This window comes from Salvelinus namaycush, unplaced genomic scaffold (assembly GCF_016432855.1).
Source record: "Salvelinus namaycush isolate Seneca unplaced genomic scaffold, SaNama_1.0 Scaffold1080, whole genome shotgun sequence".
NCBI classification, from domain to species: Eukaryota; Metazoa; Chordata; class Actinopteri; order Salmoniformes; family Salmonidae; genus Salvelinus; species Salvelinus namaycush.
The window spans coordinates 13,624-34,390 of record NW_024057765.1 but is presented as its reverse complement, the minus strand read 5'-3'; the positions used below and the strand labels follow the sequence as shown (position 1 = coordinate 34,390).

General features: G+C 45.2%; 1 protein-coding gene across 1 annotated transcript in view; it reads right to left on the bottom strand.

The window, feature by feature from the left end:
* LOC120035656 (major facilitator superfamily domain-containing protein 1-like) overlaps positions 1-14,760 on the bottom strand; it is a 31,641-nt gene extending 16,881 nt beyond the window's left edge. The window contains 1 exon segment of the mRNA XM_038982231.1: positions 14,704-14,760. Coding sequence (XP_038838159.1) covers positions 14,704-14,760 — 57 coding nt within the window.
* Positions 14,761-20,767: the final 6,007 nt, after the last annotated feature.

Below are 20,767 nucleotides of genomic sequence, written 5' to 3'. Positions count from 1 at the left end.
AAAGTACGTTCATCTCTAGGAGACAGAATGCGTCTCCTTCCTGAGCGGTATGACGGCTGCGTGGTCCCATGGTGTTTATACTTGCGTACTATTGTTTGTACAGATGAACGTGGTACCTTCAGGCGTTTGGAAATTTTGGTACTTTCAGGCGTTTGCTCCCAAGGATGAACCAGACTTGTGGAGGTCTACACTTTTTTTTCTGAGGTCTTGGCTGATTTCTTTTGATTTTCCCATGATGTCAAGCAAAGAGGCACTGAGTTTGAAGGTAGGCCTTGAAATACATCCATGGGTACACCTCCAATTGGCTCAAATGATGTCAATTAGCCTATCAGAAGCCTATCTAAAGCCATGACATAATTTTCTCGAATTTTCCAAGCTGTTTAAAGGCACAGTCAGCTTAGTGTATGTACATTTCTGACCCACTGGAATTGTGATACAGTGAATTATAAGTGAAATAATCTGTCTGTAAACAATTGTTGGAAAAATACTTGTGTCATGCACTAAGTAGATGTCCTAACCGACTTACCAAAACTATAGTTTGTAAACAAGAAATTTGTGTGGTTGAAAAATTTGTTTTAATGACTCCAACCTAAGTGTATGTAAACCTCCGACTTCAACTGTATTTACTTGTCACACCTCATTGGACTGCTAATTCCTGCGCATTTTGGACATTGCAGGTGATTCAGTTAATAATTGATTTGCATTTAATTTACGGTTACGACAGTGTTTTGGGTATGCATCTATTTCTCAGAGAAATGCAGTCAACATTCTATATTGCTGTTAAGCTTGGGTTACAGAACCAGATCCGGTCAAGGCAGCTCAGCTGTTCACATACTCGACACTTCAGTCCAACAAGAACAAAGACCACCTGCCCTTCACCTTGAGCTTGAGGGATTCCTTAGTGGAAAGGAACAGGACCATAATTCTTTTCTACAAAAGGTCAAGGGTGGAGTGGGCTGCAGTGCCGATTGATTGGTAAAAAATCTAAATTCTCAAAATAGACAGATTCTAGTATGACGTTTTATTAAAACAACCTATAATGAGTAACGTTGACATGCAAAGTTCCACCAAAGTTTATTCTAAAATCATCTTAAATTAAAATATCTTATTTGATTTACATTTGACTTACATAATTCTACAACAGTGGTCTCAACATTGGCATCCAATGGCTAGGTTTGCTGAGCTTGTGTAACTCTACATTGACTGATTTCAAATGTGTTTACAAGGTGACTCTGCCATTGGAGAGGGGGTCACCAGGTATGTCCTGCCCACTGTCATGGAACATCTTAAAAAATGGATTCCTACTTGATGAAGAGAAAGGTATTTTTTATATATTGATTTATAGACTTGTAGATCATGTGAAGCAGTTTTCCCCCAGGTCAGTCAAAAGGACATCTGTTTATTCTCAGGAGTCCTTGCTCCTTGCTCTTTGAGGACGAGCAGGACCATCTTGTTCCTTCCACATCTCAGGCACTTTTGGAAAGTGATTTTTTAATTGCCAGTTTTCATTGTGCACTGTCTTTGTCATTGATCAGTTGGACGGAACCAAGGAACTTTCAATGGATGAGAAATCGCAAGTTCTCTCTGTGACCCTGCCCTAGGACCTGCCAGGCTTCACGTCAGATAACAGGCACTGGCTGAGAGAGAAAATCCTTCTACATGCTGTAAGTTGTTTTATTTGTTATACTTATGCTTCATGTAAGTAAGGTTTTGTTGTGGATATTCAAAGTAGACTCTAGTCTACACTCAGACTCTGAAAGTCTAACTCATGGGAAGCAGATGCTTACTTCCAAGTTATAAAATGCCTTTGCTAACATGACTCTTAGTGTCATTATTTAGTTTGCTAAAACATTAGTCCATGAGAAAATATCAGGATGTTTACCCAAAATATATAATAAGTATAGCAACAAAAGTAACAAATAAACTCTCACTGTCAACTGCGTTTATTTTCAGTAAACTTAACATGTGTAAATATTTGTATGAACATTACAAGATTCAACAACTGAGACATAAACTGAACAAGTTCCACAGACATGGGACTAGCAGAAATGGAATAATGTGTCCCTGAACAAAGGGGGGTTAAAGTAACAGTCAGTATCTGGTGTGGCCACCAGCTGCATTAAGTACTGCAGTGCATCTCCTCCTCATGGACTGCACCAGAATTGCCAGTTCTTGCTGTAAGATGTTACCCCACTCTTCCACCAAGGCACCTGCAAGTTCCTGGACATTTCTGGGGGGAATGGCCTTAGCCCTCACCCTCCGATCCAACAGGTCCCAGACGTGTTCAATGGGATTGAGATCCGGGCTCTTCGCTGGCCATGGCAGAACACTGACATTCCTGTCTTGCAGGAAATCACACACAGAACGAGCAGCATGGCTGGTGGCATTGTCATGCTGGAGGAGCCTGCAGGAAGGGTACCACATGAGGGAGGATGATGTCTTCCCTGTAACGCACAGCGTTGAGATTGCCTGCAATGACAACAAGCTCAGTCCGATGATGCTGTGACACACCGCCCCAGACCATGACGGACCCTTCACCTCCAAATCGATCCCGCTCCAGAGTACAGGCCTCGGTGTAAGGCTCATTCCTTCGACGATAAACGCGGATCCGACCATCACCCCTGGTGAGACAAAACCGCAACTCGTCAGTGAAGAAAACTTTTTGCCAGTCCTGTCTGGTCCAGCAACGGTGGGTTTGTGCCCATATGCGACGTTGTTGCCAGTGATTTCTGGTGAGGACCTGCCTTACAACAGGCCTACAAGCCCTCAGTCCAGCCTCTCTCAGTCTATTGCGGACAGTCTGAGCACTGATGGAGGGATTGTGCATTCCTGGTGTAACTCGGGCAGTTGTCTGGTTGATTGCTCTGGTGGTTAATTATCTACAGGTTCACCTAGCTGTTTGATGCATATTTTTTGCTCATCATGATGCTCATGTGAGCGGGTATTTGCATACTTGCATTGATTAGAGTAACCGCTCTGATACAGTAATCAATCACAAAAGTGTGAATGTTAGTGCTGGCCCTTGGCTGAAGTTGTGCACCATAAAGTCTTGAGCTTGGCCAACAGTCTTACTGGGGAGTCAGTATTAATTTATGGCATAGATTGTTTGTTATAATTAGACCGAAAGCTTTAACACCTATTATTGTACAAAGTACAGTAATTGAAAGAACAGTCATTGCGAAATTAAGCAAAAAAGTAACACAAAACGGAGTGATACGTCAGTCGTAGGGGGCACTTTACTGTACACTTGTTTTTCTTTTGAAATATTTTTTACAAGGAAGGACGACTAAGCAGGTGAAACAAATAAGGAGAGGCCTAAAAGACACCGGTCTTTGGGAGTTTTTTAGCTCCAGGCCAGATACTGTGCCAGTTCTCTTTTCAAGGGCCAGTGACATAGAGATAACACCACAAGTAAGGCAAATGAATTAATAAATAGATACAACAAAACAATAATCTTAGTTAGCCATCCTAAATGTGATATAATTAATAATGTATTTGTCAGATTTAAAACTTCATTAGCTTTGAGTCATACGATTTCTGTTTTATGATATACTGTAGCTTGCTCAAATGTATAGCTTGCTCAAACTTACCTTTTAACATTACAATTTCTACATTTTGGTCCCATTCATAATTGTTAGAAGTGTATTTTTTAAATTCCTTTGTAAATGACCACAAACTAATGTAATGTAGGTCTGAAGAAGCTTAATCCTTATGAAGAATGCAACTTAACCAATTATTCTATTATTATTTTTTGATGATTCTGGACAAGATTGTCTGGCCTTGTGACGAGGACATTGATGAGGATACCCTCACCTTGGAGGACCAATGCAGAGTCTTACATTTCCTAAGGAAATGTATAGAAACTGGTTTAAGTCTTCTTCCATTGTTTGATGCACTGATAACCTTATCTTGATGTGAGTCTTTAATCAAATGTAACATTTTCTTTAGAAAATTATTTATTATTTAATCTCTGATCACACAATCAGGGTCTTTTAAGGGGAATAAGTAATTTGTAAAAATGCCCCAAACACTGTCAGTTCAAGTAAAGGTTTTATGTGCATATATCTTGGTAGGATAGTGTTTCTTTTTTGGAGAGAGGGGTTAAAGTAAGTTTTTCCTTCATTACATTTTTTAGCAAATGAACTCGTCCACATAAGACGCCATAGTCATTAGTAAATAATCTCGCTCAACCACTCTGCTGAGCACATCAGACCACAACCAGAGAAATGAATCACCCTGAGCACCACAGAAGAGAGATGAGATACGGAGCTTCCCCAAAACCTACAATAACTCAACCCTAGTCTTCGTGCGGATTTGCGGTGGGTATTTACGCGCTGTAGCCCGCTGGCAAGGTAATAAACCCCCCAGCACGCTGGCAGATTCCACCAAGCCACGGATGTGCCCCCGAGACAACTGCTCAGTCCACAGACACCCCACAAAAATAACAAACATTAACCATGCCCAACATATTCCAAAAATGAAACACGTCGCTAAGCCTATCAGGGGTAAAAGGCTATAGCTCCGGGTAGCAAGTTCCACTACCCTACCCAAATCTCCCACTGAGGTACACAGCCGATTACTCACCTCCTCAGACCGATGTCCCAACAGAAAGTAGAACAAGAGTTTCCAGGCTGGGCACGGCCTGGAAACTAACCATTATACTCTCTCCAACGCAGCACACAAACCAAACAACAAAGGCAAACAATAATGGGCCTATCAAACTCAAACAAAATATGCAAACCATACACGTACCTCCACGTTGTCCCAAACCAATACGTTCAATTATCCCGGATGAGCCCCCACTTGTCACGAACCGGCTCAAAGCCCGTAACAAAAAGGAGACCACATGGAGATAAGGAATAACAAACTATATTTATTAACTAAGGTAAAGTAAATACAATTAACAATGGTGTGTGTGTGTGTAGTCAGTAGTGTAGGTGAGTGGTTGCGTGTATACATGTGATAAGTAGGGGTGTTGAAGGGTGCCAACACAAACAAACCAAATAACCACAACCAGGCCACAACCAAAATCTGTCTGTGTCTGACTGGAAGGAGAGAGTCTCTTCCATGAATGGGGAAGTGGTGCATTTATCCTATGACAGTGGGCCCAGGTGTTTCCCATGTAGCTGACGACCCTCCCAACTCCGCCCACCGGCATCCTAATAAGGAAACAAGAACAAAGAGAGAATACGGCAGACAGAGTGGGAGGGTCGTCACACTATCTTACAGAGCACCCAGCAGCAGGAGCCCTGAGGAGAGGAGCCCTGAGGAGTGGAGTTGTAGTTCTGTTTCTCTGTCTCTATCTTACAGAGCAACCAGCAGGGCTTCACTCACCGCTCTAACGGCATTGTAACTCATTACTTTCCTGCCCAAATACCAGGCCGAGTTGCTGGCGAGGGAGGGAGATGATATTTTATTATTATATTAATCAGATGCACATGCAGACGCGACAGTAAATCAGGTCGGAGGTGTCCTAAATCCCCACGCCCATTTTGTGACTCTCCAGAAACCTGACTCAGAGGTGGTGCCAGAAAAGCCAATATATTTGACTCAATTTAAAAATGTATCTGACAAAATGTCGATATGATTATTATTATGAATAATACATCCCTGCCAGCCTCTCTTGGTGTTGCAGGTCAAAGGCCCTTCAGTTAAGATTTCACTGCTAATTCCCATCAGAGCAGTGTGCCTGGTACACCCTGTGTCTTCAGTGTCTCTTACCCATCAGTGATTGATTATAATACATCCTAATCTGTTGTTAAAGCATCACACATGGAGATCCATCCTACCCCAGCCCCACTCTCAGAGTTTGGAGCTCAATGTTGCTGGAGACAACCGTTACCCTAGCCCATTCATAGATTGTAGGCTAATGCTGGCGCCTTACTATCTGCCACACGGAGGGAATGCCCTGACGTTCCGATGCTGCCTCGATGCTCTGTATAAACATTAATAATCCTCGCTAGCTATACGGTTTTGGAAACATTGAACACTCAACTAAAATATCATCCAAAAATAACTTTACCAATACAAAAGGTACAGCTGTTTTACCACAGAATCCCACAGAGGTTTTTGTGTAACTGTTTTGAGAACTTTTATTTTTCCCTCCCGGTTTCCATTATCTCAGCAGGTAGTGTTGTTGTTGTAAATTTGCAATGCAAATCTGTTTTAAAACGACGCACTGTAAGTTTATCTTTTGTATTTGTAAAATGATTTATCTGTGATATGAAAGTTAAACTCCAAAGGTTTCCAAAACCATGTCGCCAGGTAGGATTATTATAAACATTTCTAAACGTTTAAACAGAGCGTCAGCATTGTAGTACACATGGTCCATACGTTCAACTGGGAACCCTATAGGGCTGGTTGTACGCCCCCTTGGGTTCTCGAAAGCTACAATTGCCCCAAAGTGTAGATTTAGGATCAGGTAAACTTATTTGGATTTGTTAAATGAAATGTGTTAATAGTAACTGTCCAGTGAGAATCTCACTTTTAAACATTCATAAAAGTTCAACTCATACCCAAATAATTTTGATGACTCATCCTATACTCATATATGTGGCCAAAGTATAAATTGGAAAAAACAACAATTAAAAAAACTCAACTTCAAACTAGTATCTCAAACAGACCGTTTAAAAAAATACTTGCTAATTCTTCATAAAGGATGATGTCATCCTCCTAAGGAAGATGAGCTGGCCAATCAGTGGCCTTTCAACACAGAAAAGCTGCTTTTTAACACACTGTTACGGTCATAGGTCACAAGTGTTCATAGATGCTAGATGTTTCTTGTCTGTTGGTCATTTGGAAATCTGGTTGTATGAAGGTAAAATGATACTCACATGACGATGCGTAATGTTCAGTTTTGCTGGAGCTAAAGCACCTGCCTGTACAACTAAGGGTATATAATAAACTGGAGATTCATGCCAGTTAAACTGTGTTGTTGTGTCCTGTTCTACACCTCCAGTGAGTATTAGCTTTGGAATTAGCCTACTTGTCATCTAAATGCTGTGCTAGCTGTAGCCCAGACTAGTCTTAAGGCAAGCTAATAGTTCAACATAAGACCACAGTAAAACTACAACAATACTTCATTTGTCTGATGTGGCAGGGCTTGCAAACTATTACAGACTACAAAGGGAAGCATAGCCGCGAGCTGCCCAGTGACACGAGCCTACCAGACGCGCTAAATCACTTCTATGCTCGCTTCGAGGCAAGCAACACTGAGGCATGCATGAGAGCATCAGCTGTTCCAGACAACTGTGAGTAAGACGCTCTCCGTAGCCAACGTGAGTAAGACCTTTAAACTGGTCAACACACGTCAAGGCTGCAGGGCCAGACGGATTAGCAGGACGTGTGCTCCGGGCATGTGCTGACCAACTGGCAGGTGTCTTCACTGACATTTTCAACATGTGCCTGATTGAGTCTGCAATACCAGCATGTTTCAAGCAGACCACCATAGTCCCTGTGCCCAAGAACACAAAGGCAACCTGCCTAAATGACTACAGACCCGTAGCACTCACGTCCGTAGCCATGAAGTGCTTTAACAGTTTGGTAATGGCTCACATCAAACACCATTATCCCAAAAACCCTAGAGCCACTCCAATTTGTATACCGCCCAAACAGATCCACAAATGATGCAATCTCTATTGCACTCCACACTGCCCTTTCACACCTGGACAAAAGGAACACTTATGTGAGAATGCTATTCATTGACTACAGCTCAGCGTTCAACACCAAAGTATCCTCAAAGCTCATCACTAAGCTAAGGATCCTGGGACTAAACACCTCCCTCTGCAACTGGATCCTGGACTTCCTGACGGGCCGCCCCCAGGTGGTGAGGGTAGGTAGCAACACATCTGCCACTGTCACGTTCCTGACCTGTTTTCTGTTATTTTTGTATGTGTTTAGTTGGTCAGGGCGTGAGTTGGGGTGGGCATTCTATGTTTTGTGTTTGTATGTTTAGGTCAGGTGTAATTAGCCTTATATGGTTCTCAATCAGGGACAGGTGTTTGACGTTTCCTCTGATTGAGAACCATATAAAGGTAGGCTGTTCACACTGTTTGTTTGTGGGTGATTGTCTTCTGTGTCTGTGTATGTTGCACCACACGGGACTGTTTCGGTTTGTTCGTTCGTTTGATGTAGTCTGTTCCTGTTCGTGAGTTCTTCGTGTATTTATGTAAGTTCCATGTTCAGGTCTGTCTATGTTGTTTTGTTATTTTGTAGTTTGTTGAAGTGTTTTCGGTTTTTTGTCTTTACTTTAATAAACTTTGTTATGTCCACATTCCACGCTGCGCTTTGGTCCAATCCCTACTCCTCCTCTTCTTCCGAGGAAGTCTGAGGACACCCGTTACAGCCACGCTGATCCTCAACACTGGAGCTCCACAGGGGTGCGTGCTCAGTCCCCTCCTGTACTCCCTGTTGACCCACGACTGCATGGCCAGGCACGACTCCAACACCATTAAGTTTGCAGACGACACAACAGTGGTAGGCCTGATCACCGACAACAACGAGGAAAAGGAGGACCGAGCATGCCCCCATTCTCATTGATGGGGCTGTAGTGGAGCAGGTTGAGCGCTTCAAGTTCCTTGGTGTCCACATCAACAACAAACTAGAAAGGTCCAAACACACCAAGACAGTCGTGAAGAGTGCACGACAAAGCCTATTCCCCCTCAGGAAACTAAAAAGATTTGTCATGGGTCCTGAGATCCTCAAAAGGTTCTACAGCTGCAACATCGAGAGCCTCCTGACTGGTACGGCAATTGCTCGGCCTCTGACCACAAGGCACTACAGAGGGTAGTGCGTGCGGCCCAGTACATCACGGGGCTAAGCTGCCTGCCATCCAGGACCTCTACACCAGGCGGTGTCAGAGGAAGGCCATAAAAATTGGCAAGACCCCAGCCACCCTAGTCATAGACTGTTCTCTCCCGCAATGCAAGCGGTACCGGAGTGCCAAGTCTAGGACAAAAAGGCTCCTCAAAAGTTTTTACCCCCAAGCCGTAAGACTCCTGAACAGATAATCAAATGGCTACCTGGACTATTTGCATTGTGTTGTGAGGCACATTGTTCGCGATAATGCAATGAACTAAGGCATGTTTGCAGATTTCTAGACATATTCGTTTGACTTTCTATCCTTGTTTTAGCCATTTTATTCTGACTGTTTTATGTCCAAGTATTTGCTCACATTTATTTAAAACTAAAAAAAATTGTACTATAACTGTTCCAGACTTCTTTTGAACCTTTTTAATTTGAAAAGCAACGGCCAGCTTCATCACAGAGAGGAAGTGAAATGCATTCTGATTGCGCAACATTTCAACATGCAGTCGCGAGAAAAAAGCAGTAGGCCTGCTGATGTGACTGTTGGAGAGAGGGGGGTCTCAGCTTTCTGTAGGTATGACATTTATGTATGACATTCATTTTTCAACTTTCAATATTGACCGTTTTAGCACGATTCGGACAAAAGTATACTATCTTTTGATATAGTAACAGATACTGACTGTTACTTTAACCCCCCTTTGTTCAGGGACACATTATTCCATTTCTGCTAGTCCCATGTCTGTGGAACTTGTTCAGTTTATGTCTCAGTTGTTGAATCTTGTTATGTTCATACAAATATTTACACATGTTAAGTTTACTGAAAATAAACGCAGTTGACAGTGAGAGTTTATTTGTTACTTTTGTTGCTATACTTATTATATGTGGGGAAGCGCTCATCTGCCATTCAAGGTGATTGCATAGGTCTGTAGTAAAGCCTAGGCTATGGCGCGTGGGAAGCACGCATCTGCCTTTCAAGGCCTATAGAGGCGACATCATTGGGTGGTATGCTTTAAAGTTAAGACATTCCATTTCATTGGTTACATTGTTGGTCATCACTAGAGGGTTAAATCACAAAACAGGATCAACTATATGAAAAAACATATTTTCTAATTCATCATAATGTAACGGCTGTCAATGTCGTTCTCCTCCTCGGACGAGGAGGAGCATGGATCGGACCAAGATGCGGAGGGATAAGTGTTCATTATTTAATGACAAAACAACAAAGCACTTCAACAAACGTGACAAACCCGAAACAGTCCTGTGTGGCCCAAACGCTGACACAGGAACAAACACCCACACCACACAAGTGAAACCCAGGCTGCCTTAGTATGATTCTCAATCAGGGACAACGATAGACACCTGTCTCTGATTGAGAATCATACCAGGCCGAACACAAAATCCCAACATAGAAATAGAAAACATAGACTGCCCACCCAAAACTCACGCCCTGACCAATAAACAACTACAAAACAAGAGAAAACAGGTCAGGAACGTGACATAACCCCCCCCTTAAGGTGCGAACTCCGGGCGCACCAGCACAAAGTCTAGGGGAGGGTCTGGGTGGGCATCTGACCACGGTGGTGGCTCAGGCTCTGGGCGAGGTCCCCACCCCACCATAGTCACTCCCCGCTTCCGTATCCCCCTCCCAATGACCACCCTCCAACTAAACCCACCTAAATGAAGGGGCAGCATCGGGATAAGGGGCAGCACCGGGATAAGGGGCAGCAGCTCCGGGCTGAGGGACGGCAGCTCCGGGCTGAGGGACGGCAGCTCCGGGCTGAGGGACGGCAGCTCCGGGCTGAGGGACTCTGGCAGGTCCTGGCTGAGGGACGGCAGCTCCGGGCTGAGGGACGGCAGCTCCGGGCTGAGGGACTCTGGCAGGTCCTGGCTGAGGGACTCTGGCAGGTCCTGGCTGAGGGACTCTGGCAGGTCCTGGCTGAGGGACTCTGGCAGGTCCTGGCTGAGGGACTCTGGCAGGTCCTGGCTGAGGGACTCTGGCAGGTCCTGGCTGAGGGACTCTGGCAGGTCCTGGCTGAGGGACTCTGGCAGGTCCTGGCTGAGGGACTCTGGCAGGTCCTGGCTGAGGGACTCTGGCAGGTCCTGGCTGAGGGACTTTGGCAGGTCCTGGCTGAGGGACTCTGGCAGGTCCTGGCTGGCGGCTGGCTCTGGCGGATCCTGGCTGGCGGCTGGCTCTGGCGGATCCTGGCTGGCGGCTGGCTCTGGCGGATCCTGGCTGGCGGCTGGCTCTGGCGGATCCTGGCTGGCGGCTGGCTCTGGCGGATCCTGGCTGGCGGCTGGCTCTGGCGGATCCTGGCTGGCGGCTGGCTCTGGCGGATCCTGGCTGGCGGCTGGCTCTGGCGGATCCTGGCTGGCGGCTGGCTCTGGCGGATCCTGGCTGGCGGCTGGCTCTGGCGGATCCTGGCTGGCGGCTGGCTCTGGCGGATCCTGGCTGGCGGCTGGCTCTGGCGGATCCTGGCTGGCGGCTGGCTCTGGCGGATCCTGGCTGGCGGAAGGCTCTGGCGGATCCTGGCTGGCGGAAGGCTCTGGCGGATCCTGGCTGGCGGAAGGCTCTGGCGGATCCTGGCTGGCTGGCTCCGGCAGCTCCTGACTGGCTGGCAGCTCCTGGCTGGACGGCTCTGGCTGGTCCTGGCTGGACGGCTCTGGCTGGTCCTGGCTGGACGGCTCTGGCTGGTCCTGGCTGGACGGCTCTGGCTGGTCCTGGCTGGACGGCTCTGGCTGGTCCTGGCTGGACGGCTCTGAAGGCTCGGGACAGACGGGCAGCGCTGGGCAGGCAGACAGTTCAGACCACGCTGGGCAGGCAGGCAGTTCAGACCACGCTGGGAAGGCAGACAGTTCGGGCAGCGCTGAGCAGGCAAGCAGCGCAGGCGGCGTTGGGCAGACGGCCGACTCTGACCTGCTGAGGCGCACAGTAGGCCTGGTGCGAGGTGCCGGAACTGGAGGCACTGGGCTGGAGACACGCACCACAGGGAGAGTGCGTGGAGGAGGAACAGGGCTCTGGAAACGCACTGGAAGCCTGGTGTCGGCACTGATGGTACTGGGCTGGGGTGGGAAGGTGGCGCCGGATCTACCGGACCGTGAAGGAGGACACGCGCTCTTGAGCACCGAGCCTCCCCAACCTTACCAGGTTGAATGGTCCCCGTAGCCCTGCCAGTGCGGCGAGGTGGAATAGCCCGCACTGGGCTATGCAGGCGAACCGGGGACACCACCTGCAAGGCTGGTGCCATGTACGCCGGCCCGAGGAGACGTACTGGAGGCCAGATACGTTGGGCCGGCTTCATGACATCCGGCTCGATGCCCAACCTAGCCCTCCCAGTGCGGCAAGGTGGAATAGCCCGCACTGGGCTAAGCACGCGTACTGGGGACACCGTGCGCTTTACCGCATAACACGGTGTCTGACCAGTACGACGCCCTCTCACTCCACGGTAAGCCCGGGGAGTTGGCTCAGGTAACCAACCCGGCTTCGCCACACTCCCCTTTAGCCCCCCCCCCCAAGAAATTTTTGGGTGAGCCTCTCGGGCTTCCAGCCGCTCTGCCTTGCTTTAGCCTCATACAACCTCCTCTCCGCTTTCGCTGCCTCCAGCTCCGCTTTGGGGCGGCGACACTCCACTGGCTCTGCCCAGGGTCCTTTACCGTCTAGGATCTCCTCCCAAGTCCATTCCTCTTTTCCCCATTGCTGTTGTTCCTGCCTTCCTTCTCCACTCCGCTTGATCCTGGTTTGGTGGGTGTTTCTGTAACGGCTGTCAATGTCGTTCTCCTCCTCGGACGAGGAGGAGCATGGATCGGACCAAGATGCGGAGGGATAAGTGTTCATTATTTAATGACAAAACAACAAAGCACTTCAACATACAAAACAACAAACGTGACAAACCCGAAACAGTCCTGTGTGGCCCAAACGCTGACACAGGAACAAACACCCACACCACACAAGTGAAACCCAGGCTGCCTTAGTATGATTCTCAATCAGGGACAACGATAGACACCTGTCTCTGATTGAGAATCATACCAGGCCGAACACAAAATCCCAACATAGAAATAGAAAACATAGACTGCCCACCCAAAACTCACGCCCTGACCAATAAACAACTACAAAACAAGAGAAAACAGGTCAGGAACGTGACACATAATAAGATAAACCTGGAAGAGGCATGGCATAACTGAGTGGTATATGGTATAACTGAGTATTATGTGGTATAACTGAGTATTAAAACATAATGAACCATATCTAACTACTGATGTAGCTTTCTCAATGTAGTTTATCATATTACTAGTACTACATAAACTGAGATTGATACCAGAGCACCAGTCTAACCTATTGTAATTCATAAACAATAGTTTGTTTTATATTGAGAAGATATCAATACACAAGATCGAAACGCTGACAATAATGGTGCTGCCCATGCTAAAATTGTCTTTTGGCCACCTGAGGCCGCTGTAACTTTACCACAGCTTACACAGCTCAGCTGAAGCATTTTGGTTAACCCAAAACCCAGGCTAGAGGGGCTGAGTGAATGTGGGCTGGACTCTGTGGAGGGGGGCCATTGTGTGAGAGATGCCGTAGAAGGACAGAGTACCTGCCTTGGGATCCAGGAACACTCCTACTCTGGAGGACTGAGGGCCTGATACTTCAGTTGTAACATTATTGTGTGTGAAACAATAACCATCCCTAGAGCACTCTAAACTCCAGGGCTTGTCATTGTATCAAAATAAGGTGTCCCCTCCTTGTCTCTTAATGTCTTTATATGACACTGCTGTATCAGTACCATCACTTAATTCAACCTCCCAGTAACATTGCCTGCCTGTATCCAGTGTCTGTGAATACTGTGCTATTGCTGTTATTATTTTAGGATTGTGTCAGACTGTTTACTTCAGGGTAAAGAGACTCACATTGTAAGAACTATTCTCTGGTCTTGGGCTCTGGAGGTGGCTGTAAAATACCCGTGTTCACTACAGACACACATTCACACAGAGAGGGAATATTATCATCGTACCATATTCTAGGGCCCTGCATTTTTCACAATCATGTCACATGATCTGGATTCAAAATATGTATTTAAAGCTTTTTCATCAAACTGTCCCCATTTCTTTTTATGTCAGACGGTTAAGCATCATCCTCAGACAATTGCTTTTATTTTTGTTGTAATTCTAATTTCTGGATAAGGCTTAAAATACACAATACATCTTGCTATGTCACATGATTGCGCAAAACACAGGGCCCTACATATTACACATACACGTATAAAGTGATGGCTGTAGGACCTTTCATTGGTCTAAAGTAGACTCGCCAACCAACCAATCAATCAAACTTTATTGTCCCTAAAGTGAAATTTGGTTGGTGAGCAGGGGTTACATGATACAAATTGTCCATATAAAACTTGAGAGCGTTAAGAGTTTTAAGTAAAGCGTTTTAGTATTTTAGTTTTTACAACCCACCTGGAGTGGTGATCTTGGTCCATTCTCCTTTAAGGAAGTCTTCTAGTTTTTTTTCTCAGCTCAGACACAGACTTGCTCACATCTCCAAAGTATTGAAGAGGACGGACAACGATGATGGGTACGTCTGAAGATTCACTAGGACTGATAACTCTGGAGAGAGAGCGAGGCAGAGAGAGAGGGCCAGAGAGAGAGATAGAGAAAAATAAACATCATAGTTTCACATTATTTTAAGTTCATTTTCATATCATATTCAGGGGGGTATTTGGCAGGGTCAATTAAGGTGCACTTCTAGCTCTAAGTCAGTGTTACATGTAATATGTTATTGCAACATTTAACAAGGTAGTATAGTTACCTGAAGAACATGGATGTGATCCTCTGTTTGTGAGAGCTCCTCCAGTTCAGCACCTCTCCTCAGCTATCTCCTGCTCCAGGAGTCCTTCAGCTCACCTCACTCTTCTCCTGGGCTCTGATCAGCTCCTTCATCTCAGAGTTCCTTCTCTTCATGGAGCAGATCAGCAAAGATCCTCTCACTGGCCTCCACTGCTGCCTTTGAAGAGCGCTGTTAGAACAGAGAGAGAGAGAGAGAGAGAGAGTGAGAGAGATAGATAGATATATAGATAGATAGATAGATAGATGATTGATAGATAGATAGATAGATGATTGATAGATAGATAGATAGATAGATAGATAGATAGATAGATAGATAGATAGATAGATAGATAGATAGATAGATAGATAGATAGATAGATAGATAGAGAAAAGAAAATAGAAGGTTCTACGTTAAGCAGTCTATTCCCTCTCCAACTAGGAGCCCAGATAGGCTGTTCCTCACATTGTGACTCAGATTAGAGAGAGTGGCATCTCTCTCTCACTGGTTGCTTTGAGGAGGGAAGTGAAATGGTGCATCTCCCTCTCTGGTCAATCATAACACTCACCTTGAGAGATTCCATAGCCTGTTGGAGCTCCTTAAGCACCATCTTTCCTGGACTCTTTGCTAGACCTTCTACTGACTCATCCCCAGCTGGCTCTGTGGAGAAACTTCACTAAGCTATCAGTATTTATGTGTCCAGTAGTTCAATAGTAGAGTAAAGTAACATATAGGGTAGGGATACACATCTAGAGGAAGTCCCTCAAGAAAAAGTATATGTTGTTTGTTAAAAAGGCCAGTCAATCACCTGTAAATCACCTAACACACAGTTGAATGATTATAGTTTTTACAGTACAAGTATCAAGGAGTCTGAACTTTGAACTCATAAAAGGGAATTCAGAATGATAATGGAGTTTGACTTAAGAAAACTGTGATACTTGGATAGTTTAGGTTTCATGTTCAATCTAGGTTTTGATTTCATTTGAATAACTCTGTTTCTTTCTTTCTCCTATTCAAGCAGACAGTATTACCTTTTACACATTTCGTTGTGTTACAGCCTGAATTTAAATTGAAATGTTATGTCACTGGCCTATACACAATACCCCATAATGTCAAAGTGGAATTTTCTTTGTAGAACATTTTAGAAATTAATACAGAAATTCAAAGCTGAAATGTTTTGAGTCAATAAGTATTTAACCCCTTTATAAAAAAACAGATGCTGAATATCACTTTGAGCATGGTGAAGTTATTAATTAGGCTTTGGATGGTGTATCAATACACCCATTCACTACAAAGTTACAGCCGTCCTTCCTAACTCAGTTGCCGTAGAAGAAGGAAACTGGTCAGGGATTTTACCATGAGGCCAATGGTGATTTTAAAAAGTTACAGAGTTTAATGGCTGTGATAGGAGATAACTGAAGATGGATCCACAACATTGTTGTTACTCCACAATACGAACCTAAATGACATAGTGAAAAGGGGGATGCCTGTACAGAATAAAATATTCCAAAACATGAATCCTGTTTGTAAACAAGGCACTTAAGTACCCCAAAAAAATGTGGCTAAGAAATTAACTTTATGTCCTGAATGCAAAGCGTTATGTTTGGTGAAAATTCAACACAACACACCACTCTTCATATTTTAAAGCATGGTGGTGTCTGCATCATGTTATGCTTGTCATCGGCAAGGACTAGGGAGTTTTTCTAGGATTAAAAGAAAAGGAATACAGCTAAGCACAGGCAAAATCCTAGAGGAAAACCTGGTTCAGTGTGCTTTCCAACAGACACTGGGAGACGAATTCACCTTTCAGCAGAACAATAACCTAAAACACAAGGCTACACTGAAGTTGCTTACCAAGACGACATTGAATGTTCCTGAGTGGCCTAGTTAGGGTTTTAACTTAAATCGGCAACCTATGGCAGGACTTGAAAATGGATGTCTAGATACAGTATGATCAACAACTAACTTGACAGAGCTTGAAGAATTTTAAAAGAATAATTGGAAAATATAGTCCAATCTAGGTGTGCAAAGCTCTTAGAGGCTTACCCCCAAATAATCACAGCTGCAATCGCTGCCAAAGGTGTTTCTACCATGTATTGTCTCAGGGAGTGAATACTTCTTTTTCATTATTAAAAAAATTATGTTAGAATTTGTCTTCAACTTTGACATTACAGAGTATATTGTGTAGATCGTTGACCAAAATGACAATTAAATCCATTTTAATCCCCGTTTGTAACACAACAAAATGTGGAAAAGGTCAAAAGGTTAAATAAACTAAAGTAAAAGAAAAATATTTTAAAAAGAGATAGATAAATCCAATAAAAAATAACAAAATGAACCCAATAAAATAACAATAATGAGGCTATATACAGGGGGTACCGGTACCCAGTCAATGTGTGGGGGTACAGGTTAGTCGAGGTAATTTGTACATGTAGGTAAGGGTAAAGTGACTATGCATAGATAATAACTAGCGAGAAAGCAGCAATGTAAAAACAAAGGAGGGGGGTCAATGCAAATAGTCCAGGTGGCCATTTTTGTATTTGTTCAGCAGTCTTATAGCTTGGGGGTAGAAGCTGTTAAAGAGCCTTTTGGACCTAGACTTGGTGCTCTGGTACCGATTGCCGTGCGGAAGCAGAGAGAACAGTCTATGACTTGGGTGACTGGAGTCTTTCCCTTCCTCTGACATCGCTTAGTACATAGGTCCTGGATGGCAGGAAGCTTGACACCAGTGATGTAGTGGGCTGTACACATTACCCTCTGTAGCGCCTTACAGTCAGATGTCGAGCAGTTACCATATCAGGCGGTAATGCAACCGGTCAGGATGTTCTCGATGGTGCAGCTGTAGAACTTTTGAGGATCTGGGGACCCATGCCAAATCTTTTCAGTCTCCTGAGGGGTAAAAGATGATGTTGTGCCCTCTTCACGACTGTCTTAGTGTGCTTGGATCATGATAGTTTGTTGGTGATGTCGACACCAGGGAACATGAAACTCTCAACCCGCTCCACTACAGCCCCGTCGATGTGAATGGGGGCCTGTTCGGCCCACCTTTTCCTGTAGTCCATGATCATCTCCTTTGTCTTGCTGACGTTGAGGGAGAGGTTGTTGTCCTGGCACCACACTGCCAGGTCTCTGAACTCCTCCCTATAGGCTGTTTTATCGTTGTCGGTGATCAGGCCTACCACCGTTGTGTTGTCAGCAAACTTAATGATGGTGCTGGAGTCGTGCTTGGCCATGCAGTCGTGGGTGAACAGGGAGTACATGAGGGGACTGAGCACGCACCCCTGAGGGGCCCCCGTGTTGAGAATCAGCATGGCAGATGTGTTGCCTCCCCTCACCACCTGGGGCCGGCCTGTCAGGAAGTACAAGATCCAGTTGCAGAGGGAGGTGTTTAGTCCCAGGGTCCTTAGCTAAGGTGGGCACTATGGTGTTGAATGCTGAGCTGTAGTCAATGAACAGCATTCTCACATAGTTCCCTTTGTCCTGGTGGGGAAGGGCAGTGTGGAGTGCATCATCTGTTATTGCGCCATCTGTGGATCTGTTGGGGCGGTATGCGAATTGGAGTGGGTCTAGGTTTTCCGGGACGATGGTGTTGATGTGAGCCATGACCAGCCTTTCAAAGCACTTCATGGCTACCGACGTGAGTGCTACATGGCGATAGTCATTTAGGCAGGTTACCTTCACTTTCTTGGTCTGCTTGAAACATGTAGGTATTACAGACTCGGTCAGGGAGCGGTTGAAAATGTCAGTGAAGACACTTGCCAGACTTGGTCCGCGCATGCTCTGAGTACACGTCCTGGTAATCGGTCTGGCCGGAAAAATATATATATATATACGAAAAATATAGATGAAAACTCTCTTGGTTGATAGTGTGGTCTACAGCTTATCATGAGATACTCTACCTCAGGCGAGCAATACCGTGAGACTACCCCTCATCTTACTGGAGATAGTTGTTCTGTCCTGCCGATACACGGAAAACCCAGCCAACTGTATATTATCCGTGTTGTCGTTCAGCTCCGACTCGGTGAAACATAAGATATTACAGATATGTCCCATTGGTCGGATAGTCTTAAACAGAACTCATCCAGATTATTGCACGTTGACCAATAGAAAGCATGGTAGAGGCGGGTTACCCACTCGCCCACTCGCTGACAAATTCTCACAAGGCACCCTGATCTCCGCCCCCCTGTATTTCCTTATTTTCTTCATGCGAATGACGGGGATTTAGGCCTTGTCTGGGAGCAGCATTATATCCTTCACGTCAGACTCATTAAAGAAAAAATCTTTGTCCAGTTTGAGTTGAGTAATCGCTGTTCTGATGTCCAGAAGCTCTTTTCGGTCATACGAGATGGTGGCAACAACATTATGTACAAAATGAGTTACAAACAATGCGAAAAAACACACAAAATAGCACAACTGGTTAGGAACCCGTAAAACGGCAGCCCCCCCTCCAGTGCCATTCTTTCGAATCAGTGTGTTTTGTTTGCAATGAAACTGTCCCTGTTGGCAAATAATTAAATCTGAGACGTCATTAGGAATCTGAGCATGGTACTTTCAAAAGTTAGGCCTACCTTTCAACCCCAGACAGAGTAGGCCTACCTTCCAATCCCAGACAGAGTAGGCCTACCTTCCAACCCCAGACAGAGTAGGCCTACCTTCCAACCCCAGACAGAGTAGGCCTACCTTCCAACCCCAGACAGAGTAGGTCTACCTTCCAACCCCAGACAGAGTAGGCCTACCTTCCAACCCCAGACAGAGTAGGCCTACCTTCCAACCCCAGACAGAGTAGGCCTACCTTCCAACCCCAGACAGAGTAGGCCTACCTTCCAACCCCAGACAGAGTAGGCCTACCTTCCAACCCCAGACAGAGTAGGCCTACCTTCCAACCCCAGACAGAGTAGGTCTACCTTCCAGCCCCAGACAGAGTAGGCCTACCTTCCAACCCCAGACAGAGTAGGCCTACCTTCCAACCCCAGACAGAGTAGGTCTACCTTCCAACCCCAGACAGAGTAGGCCTACCTTCCAACCCCAGACAGAGTAGGCCTACCGACACAGAAAAATGAAAGCTTTAACTGCTTGCTACCCTTCTTCCATGGCTTAACCAAAAGTGTTTCCCTGAAAGCAGGCTGGACTCAGGGTTGTAATATCCATTGCAGCTTGTAATGCAGCCTAGTTTTATTTACACCATCCCAGCAGCTATCTTAAAAAATTACTTTCATCTGTGCTTCTCCGAGCATGCACTTTGTAGACTATAGCTTATAGGCTATGGATCATTTGATTGAGACCACACTAAATAGCACTTGGTATTGTGTGCCCAGCAGAGAATCAGAGATGAGGGGCAGCATCGGGCACACATCGATATACAGCCTAATAAGCAACTCATTTTCTAAAGCATTAAGCAATAGTTAAATTCATCAATTACAAATGACATGACCTTCCCCTGGACTAGATTTTAAAAACACTAAACCCTCCCCCTGACTGAAATTGAAAATGCATGAGCCTCCCCCATTTTCCTCCAGGTCTCCATTATGTAAATTTCGATCCATCGTAAATTTACATAAATCTAGTTGTAAGGCACATCATTTACACTAGTTGGGTTTTTCAGAGTCAATGCATTACAGTTCCACTAGAGGGAGCTATTGCACTGTACATGAGACAGAAGAGGAAGAGAGACACCATTCACTGTTTTCAATGTCAATGAACTTATCCACCATATTTGGATGAGCATAGAATATTCTAGCCTACATGATGGCCTGACAGGAAAAAGCAGGACCCTCCCTGGTGATCAAAATAAAAATAATTGTTGCTCCCTGTGACCCAAAGAGAAAATATTACGACACCCCAATTTTCTTCGCACCCCCTTCCAATAAAAAACATCAGGTCCCTCAAGGGATTGTAGGACAATTTGGAAACTGTCAAATGACTACACTACCCATATATGGTCAGCACTGCTCTACTGAGACTCTTTGCAAATAAGGGCCATGAGATTTAGCCTTATGATTTGACCTAGGCCTACTACATGAGTGTGTTTGGGTTGTGGGTAGCATCCTGGTTCATGGGTAGTCCTATCAAATCATGAGAAATTTGGGACATAGTTTTTAAATGCTCTGGAGTTGAGAACTATAGCATCAATTAGGATCCAGAGGC